This window comes from Rhinoderma darwinii, chromosome 9, assembly GCF_050947455.1.
Source record: "Rhinoderma darwinii isolate aRhiDar2 chromosome 9, aRhiDar2.hap1, whole genome shotgun sequence".
NCBI lineage: Eukaryota > Metazoa > Chordata > Amphibia > Anura > Rhinodermatidae > Rhinoderma > Rhinoderma darwinii.
Genome location: NC_134695.1, coordinates 48,789,482 through 48,807,420, shown reverse-complemented (window position 1 = coordinate 48,807,420; position 17,939 = coordinate 48,789,482). Strand labels below are relative to the sequence as shown.

Here is a 17,939-nt window from a genome sequence, read left to right as displayed (position 1 = left end):
TAGAATTCAAAACTTTTATTGTTTACCGGAACACTGTGCTATAGTTTACAAGGATGATACAGGAAGGAATAAGGCACATTGGAGCAAGCCAAGGACATAACCACACAAACATGAATGCGCCCCTGAGATTTAAAAACAAAAAACTGTGTATTCTCATTTGCAAAAATCCTAGGGGGGGAAGGGAGTCAGGCACTCTGTCTACCCACAGTCGCCCAAGCCATACACACATTTACCAACATTCATACTAGGAATTTACTTTATTAACTGCACCCACCCACATGAGAATTATATAATATTTATTTATGTTAAAATATACTGTAGCCCAGAAAATATTAGGCACATGGCTCCTGGAAATGGCACCAAAGGGAGTTAAAGGCGGGGGCCACACCAGTAACTAACTTGTCTATTTTGTGTCAAGCTGTCAAATTACAGTCAGCTATTTTTTACTCCTACCAGATTGTGGGTAAGCAGGGTGACAACCAACATGGCCTTCATTTTATCCCCCCACATGGGGCGTCAACCGGTTTCCTAGTCTCCTCAATTAGCAAGTCTAGTTTTGCAAAGTTACAACCTCTCAGGAGTTTCCATTGAGGAGTCTAGAAAACCGGATGACAGCCGCCGTGGGAGCTGTAATGGTGGCCATATCGGTCGTCAACCAACTTTCCCTGGAAACAAAACGAAACCACAGATAAATAGAATTTTAGAGGACAACAGGGACTTCTATTTACTTGATTTTTTTTTTTCAGCAGGATACATTCTTTAAAGTGGACCCGTCAACTCTCTGATTGGTCTGTCCGATTTAGTAAATACTTGCATTCCCCATAAAATAACAATTCTGGAGCTTCTGTTCTTAGAGCTTGGCATTGTCAATTTATTCATACATTTCCAGGAGGAATAACAGAGGAATAATACAACTGGGTGTTACCATTCTACTTGTCAATAGGGTGTTTACCTACATACTCTGTCCCTGTTCGCACTGATTGGACAGTGTCAGACTGCATAGGGAGACACCCCCATTGATATGGGGAATGGTAACACCCAACTGTCAATGCATTATTTTATTTCCAGAGGCGATAACATAGAATGGCGCAACGCAGAGTTCTAAGAAAAGCTGCTCCAGAATAGTTATTTCTTTGGGGGATACAAGGATTTCATAAAACAGACGCGTCAGAAGAGCCGGCAGTGTATAGAAACCGCGAGATACAGGTGGTTATATACACCGAGAACTACAGGTCCGCAAGTATTCTTTCTCCAGCTGATGTGGAGTAAAGGAGTTCAACATTAGCTAAAGGAATATGTGTTACTGCTCAATAGTATGTGGTCACATGTATTAAATATACAAACCCAAAACACCCCTAAAAGGTCCAGTTTATGTTTTACATACTACCCCATACATTAATTTTCATTTTATTACTTTTTTTTTTTTCCAATTTTATACAAAATAAAAGCAGACTAATGCATTTATCTACTTATTTTTACTTTTTTTTTTTCTCTATCTAGCTACATACAATACCCCTACAAACACTGCTTTGTAGTATTTATAGTGCCAAAATGTATGTGTGTTGGGGCAGGGGAAATCCAGTGCTTTCTTCATGATCTTCCACGCGTAGAAGGAAGCAGGCACTAGTGTAGTTGGCAGAGCACACATCATGGGCTTAGGAAGTTTTCTTTCCGGTATCCCTTCTGCAAAAGAACAAGACGTTGAGAGATTACATGTCTGGCATTTGCTTGATTCAGTGGTTTATGGGTTATTGCTGGGATATGACCTGTATGACAAATAAAAAATGAGATTACTCACCGCTTTAAAGTCACGGTGCAGCTTGCTGTACTGCCACATATTTGTGAGAAGACTGGAAGCTGCCCGGGAAGTCTTCTCACTGTCTGGGCTGGAGAGAAGAGAGAAGTAACGGTTTAGTAACCTATGCCTGTCACAGCAGGTTATCTAGATCTACTGCAAAAGCCAAGCGTAAAACCGGAAAGATGAATTTGACGTCACTTGCAGATTTGTAGACTGCGCGCGGCACGGGGGTCTGTACAACATCCAAGACGAAGACATAATACGTCTCCCAATGACATCTATGGGGTTCTACCGTACATTTGTATGACTCTGATGTCACACAAAGGCATGCAGAAGTTTTTCTTTCATACTCCATATGAAGCAAAGAAAAATTGTGCCAGGTCCCATGGGACACTAGAATATTGTAGTCATATGACATATTATGGAGGCATCATAAAGAAGAACATGTAGTGCCTATGGATTTGTAGTACAGAACCACATGGACTCCATGACCTTTTGTACAGGCTCGATGAAACATTTGAGTTCGCTAAAATCAGCAGTCTATGGAGGAGAGAGGGTCTTCTAGTCTGGTATTGTGTCACATCACTTGCTGACCCTTAGGCCCTGTTCACACAGAGTTTTTTGGCATGTTTTTTGACGCGGAAACCATGCCATGCCCTTTCTTCGGGCGTTTCCGTCTCTGACCACCTAGATACATCAATGCATTTTTTTTGCCCCCGGCACTCAAGATTTTTCCGCCTGCAAAAAAACTCAGTGTGAACAGGGCCTTCCACGCATCCCTTGTAGCAGAGGAGAGCAGTGTGAACCTCCGGTCATTTCGCTGCTAGATGGAAGTATGGGGCCAACTTAAACATAGGTCTTCGCTCCATACCGACTTGATCGTAGCTACATCATTGACTAAAAAGCAGCTAACCCATAAGGAACAAAGTTTTCCCAATGGATGTAACTTGTAACTTAATAATAAAAAATCAAACAAAAAACAACATAAATAATAGCACTACAAAATAAAAAAATTAAAATGTTAATTCTCCGTATATTTTGTGTAAAAGGTGCTGTGACAATATGTTGATTTCAACTTACCCATCTCGCTTCGACTTTATGTACATCAATTTGCTGAGCCCATTGAAGTATACAATATCTCGGGCTGCCAGGGGTCCAGCTACAGTCAGATTATTGAGCACAGCAATTATGTTCACTATGACCTCAGCAGGCGGGCTCTTGTCTGTGCTCTCCCCAGGAAGCTTCTCGAGAAGGTGGTTCACAAGCTTGGTGGCTGAGACATCGAGAGAGGAAAGATAGTTTAATTTAGTTATACACCAACAAATAAGATAGGCAAGAGTCTTATGAATTAAACGGGAGGAAAAACTCAAGAGTGTAGAAAGTCTGCATGAGGAGAGCGCCAAATATTGAGTACTCACACATCTCGTCCTTATTTTTGGCGTGCCTAGACAGGTTGCGAATAAGGCCTGTGAGAGAACGCAGTTGGCTGTGATCTGCAGTCCTCAAGCGATCCAAAACTGGGTTTAGAATACGCTCCTGTTCCAATGCCACCTGACTCAGAACAGCTGCCCACTGTAAAAAAACAAAAATTTAACAATGGATGCTTTAAATATGGCATCCAAGGAGTAGAGCAATTTATGCCGCATCCTTAACTTCAAATCAGGGAAAAACACTTTTTTTTTTTTTTTAATAAGGCTTCACTATAAAAATGTATGCTTGCTGTTTTTTTGTGTTTTATGTGAATATCCATATAAGAAAAGAGCATCTTGAAATACTTTCGTTTTTACACTGGCCATGAGAGCAGACACAATAGCTGATATTTCCTTATTACTTGTAAGCTTTGCTGTGTAGACTGGGACAGCAGGGTAAGGAATTAAAAAGGATAGCTCTATTGTATTGCTGTGGGCTTAGGATAAGGCAATATAGCAACACCATACACGCAGATAAGGCTATACATGCATCTCCCCTGTCACTTCCTGGCTGGGGGGAGCCCTACTCCATCTCTCTGTAGAATGTAGGTGTCTATGACATTTCTCTGTTCATTAACTCTCATTCATTGCAGTTGCCATGAGGCTTTTAAAAATAAAAAGCTACAAAAACATATACATATATATATATATATATATATATATATATATATATATATATATATATATATATATATTTCTACACGCTTAAGTCAAATTCATAAGAATAAAATTAGATACACAAGATAAGGTAACTCTCAGCCGACAGCTATCTCCCGTTACTATAGACCCCACTCCAAACCCAGCCAAGCTTGCATGTTACATAACCAGCTTTTTCTGGCCAGAGGTAAAATCTGCTGATCTTTACCACAACAAGGTACGTATCTAGTAGGATTGTGACTCATGCTTTTTGGTGCCCTTTGGATCTTAAAAGCACGTTTTATTACTCCAATCTAGGGCCATGAAACTAACATGTTGCTATGCATTTCCTTTTATGTTATTTCATACTCAATCTTATACTATATTATTCAGATTAATGCATCTAAGTGCTCCATACCTTGCGGTCTCCAGCAGTGATGTTCTGTAGCGCTCCCGCAGCCGCCTCTGTGGTGTGTCTGTTTAGTTCACACTGCTGCAGTAGCCGGTTGTACAAGTTGACTATCTGCGGGTGCCACAGTATCTCCATTCCCTTTGGATCCCTAGAAATCTCTGCAAAGGTTGCAAGGTCTGTGCCCTGCTGCTGCTTGTAGAGGGAAAAAAAAAAATGTACTATAAGACTATGCAACAGGAATATAATTTTTTTTTAACAAAACATTGTGAAGATACTAGTTAATTGGCTCCAATCACACTCTACTAGATATATAGAATATAGAGAATTACTTTAGCAACTACAACGTCAACCACAAAGTGTTTTCCCTTCGGTAAATTAATTTTTTAGGCCAATTTACCTCTTTAAGTTTGCGGCTTTGAGGAGTGAAACAGCCCACAGTGTCTCCACCTGTAGTTCGTCCACTTTGGGTACCTTCAAGCCTTTGCAGGTAGGACGGCGGCATTTCATCATAAAGTCGATAAGACAAGTTCCTCAGTACACACACTGCATTTTCCACACTCTAGAAAACGGATAAAAACAATTGCTTTAATTTCTAGAAGAATAGTGAAAAATCTTTAAGACAGACTGTTCAGCTATAACATTAAAGGGGTTTTCCAGTCTTAAGACCAATACCAAATCGGTGTGGATCTGACTCCAGACACCGTCAACGATCCGCTGCTTTAAAGAGGTCGTAGCTTCCCTTTCCATTCCTTACCTACTCGTACTGTGAATCGCCGACACACTTGTAGCAGTGGTTCACAGTATTACAGCCTTCTTCTGTTCACTTGCATAGGAGAAGTCTGATACTGTGAACCCATGCTACAAGTTTGTCAGAGATTCACATTACAAGCAGGTAAGGAATGAAGAAGAAGGAGCGCTTACACGAGCGCCACGGCCCCTTTAAATTAGCTGATCGGCGGGGGTGTCTGTAGTCTGACCCCAGCCAATAAGATATTGAAGGCCCAGCCGGAGGAGGTAGGACTGGAAAACGGCTTTAAAAGCACCTGCCTAATATTGTGTAGGTTCCCTTGTTCCACCAAAACATCTCAGATGTGTCAATGTGTAGACCCCATTAGACCTTTGAGGGTGTCCTGTTGTATCTGGCACCAAGAAGTTACCAGCAGATCCTTTTAGTTCTGCAATCACACTTGTTTTTCCAGCACATCCCACAGATGCTCAATCAGATTGAGGTCTGGGGAATTTGGAGGTCATGTCAAGACCTTTAACTATTTGTCACGTTCCTCAAACCACTCCTGAACAATTTTTGCAGTGTGGCAGTTCGCATAATCCTGCTGAAAGAGGCCACTGACCTTAAGAAACATTTTTGTTGCCATACAGGGGTGTATATTTGGTCTGCAACTAAGATTGGTGGTACGTGTCAAAGTAACATCCACATGAATACCAGGACCCAAAGTTTCCCAGCAGAACATTGTCCAGAGCATCACACTGCCTCTGCCAGGCTTGCCTTCTTCCCATAGTGCATCCTGGGGCCATCTCCTCCCCAGGAAAGCGACACACACGCACCTGTATGTCCACATGATGTAAAAGAGTACATGATTCATCAGACCAGGTCGCCTTCTTACATTGCTTCATGCTCCAGTTCTGATGTTTATGTGCCCATTATAGGCACTTTCAGCATTGGAAAGAGGTCACCATGGGCACTCTGACTGGTTTGCGTCCTTTCAGCCCCAAATGCAGCAGGTTGCAATGCAGGGTGTGTTCTGCCACTTTTTCAATTATGGTCAGCTGGAACTTTTTCTGCAATTTGTGCTGTAGTAGCTCTTCTGTGGTATCGGACTAGAAAGGCTAGCCTTCACTACCCACATGCTTCAATGAGTCTTGGGCGCCCATGACCCTGACACCGGTTCACCAGACATCCTTCTTTGGATAACTTTTGGCAAGTACTAACCACTGCATACCGGAAACACCCCACAAGACCTGCCCAGTCAGCTAGCCATAACAATTTTGCCCTTGTCCAGGTCACTCATATTCTTACGCTTTCCTATCTTCTCCAACACATTAACTTCAAGAACTGACTGCGCACTTGCGGCCTAATGTATCCAGCCCTTTGACGGATTCTATTGTAACCAAATAATGTTATTAACTTGACCTGTCAGTGGTTTTATGGCTGTACGGTATAGATTCTGTGGAGTTCTGTTGCAGTAACCCACACAAAATAAACCCTTGCTAACGCGGTTCACGAATACACAATAATCATTACGCCTTAAAAAAAAATGCAATCTAAACAGAGTGCCAGCCACAATTGTTCATCTTAGGCCCGGGTGGATTATGTAGCTTTGTCCTTTGAAGTGTAAAGGAATGTCACCCCTAGTAACTTTTATCAAGACCCTTTAGTTACAGACCGCAATCTTACAGACTACCCTACAGTGTCTGCTTCCTACCTTGTCTTCACATTTTCCAGCCTGTAATGCCTGGTTTGTGTAGCCAACCAATGCTTCCAACAGACCAGCGCAGTCTCGCATTTTCTGACGCGTCTCCTCACTAGCTGAGCTCAGGTTCCTACATGAGAGCAACAGGGAACATTGACAGAGAATCTTTAACGCAATCTACAATGTGTAAACTTTTATGCCCTGTTCACACTGAGGAATTTGCAGGCAGAAGAAATCTGCTTCAAAATTCCTCCAGGAATTTTGAGGCAGATTTTGACATGCCTGCACTTTCTTGCTGCGGTTTTTGCCATTGAGTACAGAGGTTAAAAAACACGCTTTCTCTGCCTCCAATTGTTTTCAATGGGAGGTCAGAGGCAGAACCGCGGTAAAAGCTGCAGCGGGGAAAAAACACCTCCGCCTCCAATTGAAATCAATGGGAGGCGGTTTCGAATCTTTTTTGGTGCCAATTCAGATGCGGTTTCCAGGTCAAAAATCAGCATAAAAAAAAAAAAAGGAAAAATCTGTGTGAACTGGGCCTTAACTTTAATCTATCATCCATTTATCCACAACCGGGGAAAAAAAAAACCTGTTCAAATGGCTTACAATAGCTTGGTAGATATTTTACCTGAGGAACCCTGTGGCATTGTAAAATATCTCCGCTTCCGATGCATTCTGTTGGATAAGAGCAGATCCTGGAGAACCAGACAGTGGAGACAGCACACGGTCGGTTAAGGGACTCAAAGTATCACGTGCCAATCTTGACTTTAAGTTGTCACTCGATGACAAATTCCACAAAATTCCTGAAATTGAAAAAGGTGAAAGAAAAAAAAAAAAGCACTTACATTTTGTAAAATCTACAGCTGCGTGACATGATTACGTTGCCTTACTTATCTCACATTTTTAAATGGATCCATAAAAGTATATTTGAAGAGCATATTAACGCCCATCAGATATTGACATGTCTAGACCATATCCATCATATTTTTATTTTCATAAATAACGTCCTTAGTGACCATGCCACAGAAGTGGGTCCAGTAAGCCATCCATTGGTAGTGTGTAGTCACTACCCTAAGAACCAAAAATTAGGCCCCATCAATGATACAAATGGAATATTCCCTCTAGCACTACTGGCAGAAAGTATTACCCAGTTATTTGTAACTTCATGTCTACTAGCACAAACCAATAGACTAAATCATCCCCAAGGCCTACATGCTATGGTAGATAAGGACTAAAATTTATAAAACAGATTAAAAAATAAATATATATATATATATATATATATATATATATATATATATATATATATACACACACACATACACACACACACACATACCTGTTACATTTTTCCTAAGTTCATCATCTTGCTCTTTCAGCGCCCGTAGCAGCTCATTTACGCCGTTTTCTTCCACAAGAGCCATCTTATTATCAGCACTGTCATAAATAAGATTACGCATAGCTCCGGTGGCATGACGCTGTACCTCTTGGTTTGGGTTATTGAAGAGCTTGACTAGCCTTGGTATAGCTTGCAAGCTTCGAGCCTGGAAAATGTATAATGTGAAAAGGTATTGATGGAACCAAGAAATTATTACATTCTTAGATCAGCAGCCATGGTTAGTTTTAATGCATTCCAAGGTATGGCTTACCTGCTTTTTGGCTTCTGCATCACTGTAGCATCGATGCTGTATGTAAGCTGCTCCTATGACCTGTAGGCTTGGGTCATCTTCAGCCACTAGATATTTCACAGCAGTTGTCATGTTCATGTCTTCAAACCTGAATGTCAATATAGATTGCTTTAAGTACATTAGCTATAGAACGTGACATTACAAGAGGCGGCAAGTTTGAGATTGGTATTCAGTGGATACAACACCTTTCTCAAGAAGGAAGGTATGCGCCAAAAGTACCACAATTTGCTTCCAGATGCATGCTTCCTAGAGTATAATCTGCATAAGAAGAGTAATATCCATTACACCTCTTCAGGCCTCAATGAGACAGGTGTATTGTATCTGTGTTAAACAGTCCATATTCCAGATGAAATACACAAAAACCCTGTGGCTCTAACAAAACATACAGCACCATAGATTCCTATTTCCCCGATTCAGCAGATCTGCAGAGGGTCCAGGTGTTCCATCCAGAATACGGATGGTTTAGTACAATACACCTGCCTGAATGAGCCCTACAAAAGGCTTCATTCAGGTTTCTTAAAAATAATTTAACCTACATAAAAAAGGTTTTGCTTGACCTCTTACAGTACATCATGAATCTATTGGTTTCGCAGGACTGAAGACTGAATTGGCTTCATAAAATTATTTTCAAAATTAGTAGTAATAATGTACATTGTTCAGCCAGAACATTAAAATTACTGATGGGTGAAGTGAAGAACAGATTATCTCATTACAATGGCGCCTGTCAAGGGGTGAGATATATTCGGCAGCAAATGAACAGTCAGTACTTGAAGTTGATGTGTTGGAAGCAGAAAAAAATGGGCAATCGTAATAATCTAAAGGACTTTAGCAAGGGCGAAATTGTGATGGGAAGATGACTGGGTCAGAGTATCTCCAAAATGTCAGGTCTTGTGGGGTGTTCCCGGTATGCAGTTGTTAGTACCTACCAATAGTGGTTCAAAGAAGGACAACCAGTGAACCGGCAACGGCTCATGGGCGCCCAAGGCTAATTGATTCGCATGGGGAGTGAAGGCGAGCCAATCTGAGCCTATCCAACAGTAGAACTGCTGTAGCACAAATTGCTGAAAAAGTTAATTCTGGCTACGATAGAAATACGTAAAAACGTGCATTTCCGACTTACTTCTGACCACTGCCGAAAGTGCCTACAATGGGCACATGAACATCAGAACTGGACAATGAAAGTAGGTAGCCTGGTCTGACGATTCACTGTTTTTTTTTACATCATGTGGACGGCCAGGTGCGTTTGCGTCACTTACCTGGGGAAGAGATGGTGCTAGGATGCACTATGAGAAGAAAAGCCTACAAACGCAGTGTGATGCTCTGGGCAATGATCTGCTGGGAAACATTGGGTCCTTTCATATGTGGATGTTACATTAAGGGTATGTTCACACGGCCAATTTTCAGCCGTTTTTGGAGTCGTAAATGCCCCAAAAACGGCTGAAAATACAGGGGCTGAACGCCTCCAAACATCTGCCCAATGGGAAAAACGGTTATTAAAAACGGTGTGTAAAAAGACGCCCCGTAAAAAGAAGTGCATGTCACTTCTTGAGCCGTTTTTTCATTGACTCAATAGAAAACCAGCTCCAAAAACGGCTGTAAATAAAGGCCGCAAAAAAACGGCTGAAAATCAGGGGTTGTTTTCCCTTGAAAACAGTGTCGTATTTACAGCCGTTTTTAGTTAAAGAGGCTCTGTCACCAGATTTTGCAACCCCCATCTCCTATTGCAGCAGATCGGCGCTGCAATGTAGATAAGAGTAACGTGTTTTTTTTTTTTTTTTAAACTAGCATTTTTGGCCAAGTTATGACCATTGTTATATTTATGTAAATGAGGCTTTCTAAAAGTACAACTGGGCGTGTATTGTGTTCGTTACATCGGGGCGTTTTTACTTCTTTTACTAGCTGGGCGTTGTGAATAGAAGTATCATCCACTTCTCTTCAGAACGCCCAGCTTCTGGCAGTGCACAGACACAGCGTGTTCGAGAGATCACGCTGTGACATCACTCACAGGTCCTGCATCGTGTCGGCCACATCGGCACCAGAGGCTAAAGTTGATTCTGCAGCAGCATCAGCGTTTGCAGGTAAGTAGCTACATCGACTTACCTGCAAACGCCGATGCTGCTGCAGAATCAACTGTAGCCTCTGGTGCCGATGTGTCCTCGCTCGTCCGACATGATGCAGGACCTGGGGCAGGAAGTGACGTCACAGCGTGATCTCTCGAGAACACGCTGTGTCTGCACTGCCAGAAGCTGGGCGTTGTGAAGAGAAGTGGATGATACTTCTATTCACAACGCCCAGCTAGTAAAAGAAGTAAAAACGCCCCGATGTACGCACATAATACACGCCCAGTTGTACATAACTTTAAACACGCCCAGTTGTACTTTAGAAAGCCTCATTTACATAAATATAAAAATGGTCATAACTTGGCCAAAAATGATCGTTTAAAAAAAAAAACAAAAAAAAAACGTTACTCTTATCTACATTGCAGCGCCGATCTGCTGCAATAGGAGATAGGGGTTGCAAAATCTGGTGACAGAGCCTCTTTAAGCGTGTGAACGTAGCCTAACACTTATCACCAACATAAAAACTTTGTTGCAGACCAAGTACACCCCTTTATGGCAATGGTATTCCCGAATAGCAGTGGCCTCTTTCAGCAGGACAATGCGCCCTGCCATGCTGCAAAAATTGTTCAGGAATGGTTTGAGGAACAGGACAGAGTTCAAGGTGTTGATTTGGCGTCCAAATTCCCCAGATCTCAAATCCAAATCGAGCACCTGTGGGATGTGCTGAACAAACAAGTCTGATCCATGGAGGCCCCACCATGAAGCTTGCAGGACTTAAGGGATCTGCTGCTAACATCTTGGCGCCAGACCCTACAGGACATTTCCAGATGTTGTAGAGTCCATGCCTTCATGGGTTAGAGCTGTTTTTGCGGCATGAGGGGTACTTGCACAATATTAGACAGAGTGTTCAAATGTTATGGCTGAACGATGTAGACATTGTTTAAAAGACCTTAACCAAAAAATTAACTACAGCATTATAACTGGGAAAGCTCTTTATTAGGATGGATGTGGATTCATCAAATGTTTTGTGCCAGGCATTAACAGTGCCACGCTAATGAATGGGGCTGTGCTGCAATACCAGACACTACCCATGGACAAGAGTGGCACGGTCTCTAAAAAAGGCAAATTTAATTTTTTTCTCATCTCGTAAAACGCTTTAAAAAAAGCATTCATTTGCACAATATATGGATTTTATTTATGGCTTACCCGCTTGTAAATGAATGTTGACTCATCAAACTTTTGTTTCCATCATATACATCCATGCCCCTTATATCTTGCACTTGGTGTGAAGACTCTGCAAGGCTCCGCACAGAGGGAGCCCGAGAGGTCTGTTCAATTACATTAGTCATGTAACCGGAGCCTACAAGATTCTGTTGTTGCTGCATTTGCTGTGGGGCAATGGAATTCAAAGTGCCATAAGAACCAGATGCCACGCGGGCACGGTTGGAACTTTGAAAGCGTTGTAAGGTGCGCATTGCAGGGGCCCGGATTGTGCGAGTCTGTGCCACCTCTGCTCGTTCAACCCATGAAGGGCCATCATCCTGGGCAATGTTTCCAGAGAGAGACCTTTGTAGTGCTGGCCCCGCACTCGCAGAAGACATTTGGCGTGTATAGTAGCCTGAATGAGAAGATCCACGATCATATCTCTCTTCACCATCTCCAATACGTAAAGACCTCAGAGACATCGTATCATATTCCCTTTTGCTTGGATACACTCGTTCATGGTAGGACGTTGGTCGAGAGGTAGAGTATCCGCGTTGTTGCTGTGGAGGTACACTGATTCTTTGTGTTGCCCCAATATCCACAGCAGAGCGGGAAGAGTAGTTTGTACGCATGGCGCCCGTTGTGCCATACCCAGATTGTCGAGGAGACTGCAAAGAACAAACAAGAGTTCATTTTTTTTCTTATTAGTTTACTCGTTTTAATCTTTTTCTAATTCTTTTAATTAAGCTAGTATTCTACAAGAACAATGGTTTCTCAATTCCAAGAACAACACTATTCTTGGAGAGCATGGCACTACCTGAAAAATGGGGTATTTTAGTATAAAGTGGAAACACGAGTTTTGACACGACTGGGGAGATTGAAATAAAGATCGTATTTGCACTGGATTATTAATATATTACGGGATACTTGTGTTGTATTTACAGTGTACAACAATATCACTCCACCCCACCAACTTCACTCAACAGGTACTTACAGATATCCTTTGATCAGTGCCGAGGATTTGGGAGCGGGAACTGTAGGAACTTGGCACAGTACTGTACTGGGATCGAGAGGAGTAGCTCTCTGTCAAAATAAAAAAAAAAAACACTCTTCAAACCGTCAAAAGGCCCATGACCATTGCAACAGTGGGGTGTGAGATTAGAAAAAAAACCTGCTTTCTTTTTCCACAGAAACAGCGCCACTCTTGTGCATGGGTTGTGTCTGGTATTGCAGCTCACCCCCATTAGCTTAAATGGGTCTGAGCTGAAATACCAGTCCATGCACAAGAGTGGCGCTTTTTCTGGAAAACTATATACTTTTTTTGTAATCTCAGGTTAAAGACTATTTGCAGTTTTAACAAACACTATAGATAGCAGTAACAAACACTTTCCCTTGATATTTAATGCAACACACATTTATTTTGCCATGGCAGTCCATAATAAAATATTCAGCCAGGTGTATTTATTGTCTGCACATTTTAATAAACACGGGCCTCATTTATCAAAACCGTCTAACAGAAAATTTGTCTTGTTACCTGCAGCAACCAATCACAGCTCAGCTCTCACCTTTTAATCGTCTGTGGAAAAATGTAAGCAGCACTGTGATTGGTTGCCATTTACAACAAGGCCATTTAAAAAAAAAAATCTTTATAAAATACGGCCACATACATATTGTAAAGAGCATGATATCAATGGTGACAGAAACAGAAGCTGTGGTTTCAGTTTGACTTTCCGTTGCGGGGTTCACCCGACGGAAACCTCCGATGGAACCCTGGAACGGAAATCCAACGCTGATGTGAACAGGCCCTGACTGATACAAACTGATATCCCATCGGTTTGTATTTGTCACCAATTGAATTCAATATTAAAAAAAATACCCGGAAAGCTCCCTTCCGTCAGGTTTCTGTAAATTTTGACAGAACCAATAGCGCAGCAGACTACAGTATTTATTCTGTTAAAAAAAAAACAGAAACCTAACGGAATGGAGTCTAACTGAGCACAACTGATGCAAAAATAAAACCCATTGAAAATCAAAGGGTTTTTGGACGGAAACGTTAACTTCCATTCTTTTAGTCCTCTGACGGATATGCCAAAACGGAAGCCACAACGCAGCCTTAGTATTCCATTTCGCTTGAGAGGAATCCCGTGAAACTCCTTGTAACACATTAAGACTTCCACAAGGGGTTCTAGTGGCACATCACAATTCCTTTATAAGGATATATGGCGAACGGGCACCACTCAATGAAGTACTGAGTTCGGGGAGCAGCAAAAAAATAAGATAAATTTAACACTACGAAAATATTGCGATTAAAACAATATGTAGAATTAAATATATATATACACATACATACACGCAAAAAAAATATACATATATATATATACACACACACACACACACACACACACTACAGTATTCGAGTCATGTATATTATTTTTTTTACTTCTTTTGTTACTAGGTTTCTCATACTTTGATGTCACATTGTTCTTCTATTTATATGGTGTAGTTCATGCACTAGTAGACACTTTACTCATAGCCCTGTAGTGCTTGTTCACCTTTGGGCAGTCTATTCTAAATGACTCATTTCATTGCATGGTTTATTTTATTATAATATATACAGTGAAGGAAATAAGTATTTGATCCCTTGCTGATTTTGTAAGTTTGCCCACTGTCAAAGACATGAACAGTCTAGAATTTTTAGGCTAGGTTAATTTTACAAGTGAGAGATAGATTATATATAAAAAAAAGAGAAAATCACATAGTCAAAATTATATATATTTATTTGCATTGTGCACAGAGAAATAAGTATTTCATCCCTTTGGCAAACAAGACTTAATACTCGGTGGCAAAACCCTTGTTGGCAAGCACAGCAGTCAGACGTTTTTTGTAGTTGATGATGAGGTGATGAGGTTTGCACACGTTAGATGGAATTTTGGCCCACTCCTCTTTGCAGATCATCTGTAAATCATTAAGATTTCGAGGCTGTCGCTTGGCAACTTGGATCTTCAGCTCCCTCCATAAGTTTTCGATGGGATTAAGGTCTGGAGACTGGCTAGGCCACTCAATGACCTTAATGTGCTTCTTTTTGAGCCACTCCTTTGTTGCCTTGGCTGTATGTTTTGGGTCATTGTCGTGCTGGAAGACCCAGCCACGAGCCATTTTTAATGTCTTGGTGGAGGGAAGGAGGTTGTCACTCAGGATTTGATGGTACATGGCTCCATCCATTCTCCCATTGATGCGGTGAAGTAGTCCTGTGCCCTTAGCAGAGAAACACCCCCAAAACATAATGTTTCCACCTCCATGCTTGACAGTGGGGACGGTGTTCTTTGGGTCATAGGCAGCATTTCTCTTCCTCCAAACACGGCGAGTTGAGTTAATGCCAAAGAGCTCAATTTTAGTCTCATCTGACCACAGCACCTTCTCTCAATCACTCTCAGAATCATCCAGATGTTCATTTGCAAACTTCAGACGGGCCTGTACATGTGCCTTCTTGAGCAGGGGGACCTTGCGGGCACTGCAGGATTTTAATCCATTACGGCGTAATGTGTTACCAATGGTTTTCTTGGGGACTGCGGTCCCAGCTGCCTTGAGATCATTAACAAGTTCCCCCCATGTAGTTTTCGGCTGAGCTCTCACCTTCCTCAGGATCAAGGATACCCCACGAGGTGAGATTTTGCATGGAGCCCCAGATCGATGTCGATTGACAGTCATTTTGTATGTCTTCCATTTTCTTACTATTGCACCAACAGTTGTCTCCTTCTCACCCAGCGTCTTACTTATGGTTTTGTAGCCCATTCCAGCCTTGTGCAGGTCTATGATCTTGTCCCTGACATCCTTAGAAAGCTCTTTGGTCTTGCCCATGTTGTAGAGGTTAGAGTCAGACTGATTAATTGAGTCTGTGGACAGGAGTCTTTTATACAGGTGACCATGTAAGACAGCTGTCTTTAATGCAGGCACCAAGTTGATTTGGAGCGTGTAACTGGTCTGGAGGAGGCTGAACTCTTAATGGTTGGTAGGGGATCAAATACTTATTTCTCTGTGCACAATACAAATAAATATATATTTTATTTTTTTTATTTTTATATATAATCTATCTCTCACTGGTAAAATGAACCTAGCCTAAAAAATCTAGACTGTTCATGTCTTTGACAGTGGGCAAACTTACAAAATCAGCAAGGGATCAAATACTTATTTCCTTCACTGTGTGTATATATATATATATATATATATATATATATATATATATATATATATTTTTTTTTTATTTTTTTAATTCTACTTTTTTTCATTTATTCCTTGACCCTTGTATATTGTATACCTTATCATGGGTTTATACTGCAGCGGATCCATTTTGATTGTTCATGGATTTTGAGACCATGTTTTTTTTAAGCATTTGTAATGGCTTGTGGAATACTACATCAATTACAATCAAAATTCTATGATAAAGAGCGTAAGCATTTAAAAAAAAAAAAAAAAAAAAGTGTTTTCTTCAATTGTGACTTTATAATGCTTCTTTCTTCGTTGCCTGGGCCCTTAAACATTATGAGATGCCAACCTATGGGGCAGGGCTACTAAACGAGTATGAATATCAAATAATGGTATGAAATCACAGTGTCTGAGTTGTTCCCCCTAGATGGATCATCTGCAGTCTGATAAGTGACCATATTATTACTTATGAGTCATTTGTCTGGAACTCCAGAGTTCAATGAGGATATCACACATCCATGTTCTGAGATATTTTGTAGGGTTTGATAAGATATCTCCAGGGCATGCAGGCAAGGATTACTGTCTGGTTTGTGGCCTCAAATAAGGACTTCGACACGCACTCATTTAGCAGTTTACACCTGAAAGACGCTCAGTAAACCGTTAACTATTTAGCATTCTTGATCTTGGACCTAAACTACAGCATATCCTCCATGCATGTTAAGACCAATTTTTCATGGCATGCAAAAACAGAAACCACCACTGAGCATTTATATTTTCTTTCGACTATTGGATAGCGCATCATAATTTACTACTATATAGCCAGTAACAGAGAGAATGATACGTACACCAACTAGAGGAGCGGTTAGCTTCATAAAATGATAATGCAGTTTGTGCTCATTGACTCATCGCGATTATTGATGCATCGCGATTATCACTATGACAACGAATGACTCCATTTACTATATAGTGCACTAGGTGACCTGTGTACTTCCAGATGTAGCCATCTTTATCTTGACTTTTAACACATTAAATACACAGTGGCAAGAAACTTTACCTGGACTTTCTCAATGGCTTTTGTTGTGTGATATCACGCTGCAGAAAGTTATCAAAATCAAGATAAACTTGGCTACATCTGTAGCAACTAAAAAAACATGTACTTGCAAAATATAAAGTCATATTCATCAATGTAATTGTGCCATTTTTCTGCCAGAATGGCAATCTTTGACCTCGACCTTCGGAAAGGAAGGGGCAACTAGAGCAACATGGGGTCATTTTGCCATTCAACTTATAGCCTGTCAAACGAAGGCCCTGTTCCCTGTTCACACCACATTATTTTCCTTCTGTTGAAGGTATACGGCGGGAGGAGTCCTGGCGTATACCTCCGACGGAAGTCACCAACTTATCCGACTGTATATGCATACAGTGGGATACGTCGCCTAAACTCCCCGAGCACAGAGCTACTTTAAAGCGCTGAGCCGAAGGAAGCCCCAGACGTCACTGTCCATATATGAACAGTGATGTCAGGGGCTTTGAAAATTTAGTTCCCTGGCCAGAGCATTGGCAACACTCCTAGAGGGAGCCCCTGATGTCACAGTCCATGTATGAACATTGATGTCAGGGGCTTTAAACTATGTACTACCCCAGAGCATCGAAAGCGCTCTGACCGGGGACTCCAGGACTGGAGGAGCCCCTGACAACACGGTCTATATATGGACTAACGGCAGGAGCTTCTCCAGTCCCGAAGTCCTCGGCCAGAGCGCTACAGATGCTCTGGCCTGGGTCTCCGTAGTTAAAAGCTCCTGACATACGGACATTGACGTCAGGGGCTTCTCTAGTCCCGGAGTACCTGGCCACAATACTACTGATTCTCTGGCTGAGGACTCCCCAGTTGACAGTCCCCAACATCACTGTCTATTCATGGACAGTGATATCAGCGGCTTCCCCAGAGCCAGAATCCGAGCGCTACAGATGCTCGGAAATTCCAGCCCTAAGAAAGCTCCCCAAGGTACACGTTTAACGTATAAATTTGACGGATGCCATACAG

General features: G+C 41.6%; 1 protein-coding gene across 2 annotated transcripts in view; it reads right to left on the bottom strand.

The window, feature by feature from the left end:
* The window catches only part of PKP3 (plakophilin 3), a 50,014-nt gene continuing 32,075 nt past the window's right edge, over positions 1 to 17,939 (bottom strand). Inside the window, exons 2-13 of one of the 2 annotated variants that reach the window (XM_075836957.1) lie at positions 12,687 to 12,775; positions 11,696 to 12,360; positions 8,391 to 8,517; positions 8,081 to 8,285; positions 7,370 to 7,544; positions 6,757 to 6,874; positions 4,713 to 4,874; positions 4,322 to 4,507; positions 3,217 to 3,370; positions 2,879 to 3,071; positions 1,799 to 1,886; positions 1 to 1,683 (exon numbers count right to left, since the gene is read on the bottom strand). In XM_075836957.1, coding sequence (XP_075693072.1) covers positions 1,648 to 1,683; positions 1,799 to 1,886; positions 2,879 to 3,071; positions 3,217 to 3,370; positions 4,322 to 4,507; positions 4,713 to 4,874; positions 6,757 to 6,874; positions 7,370 to 7,544; positions 8,081 to 8,285; positions 8,391 to 8,517; positions 11,696 to 12,360; positions 12,687 to 12,775 — 2,198 coding nt within the window. In that variant the 3' untranslated portion in view covers positions 1 to 1,647. The remainder of the gene's footprint in view (positions 1,684 to 1,798; positions 1,887 to 2,878; positions 3,072 to 3,216; positions 3,371 to 4,321; positions 4,508 to 4,712; positions 4,875 to 6,756; positions 6,875 to 7,369; positions 7,545 to 8,080; positions 8,286 to 8,390; positions 8,518 to 11,695; positions 12,361 to 12,686; positions 12,776 to 17,939) is intronic. The other variant, XM_075836958.1, reaches the window with a different exon arrangement.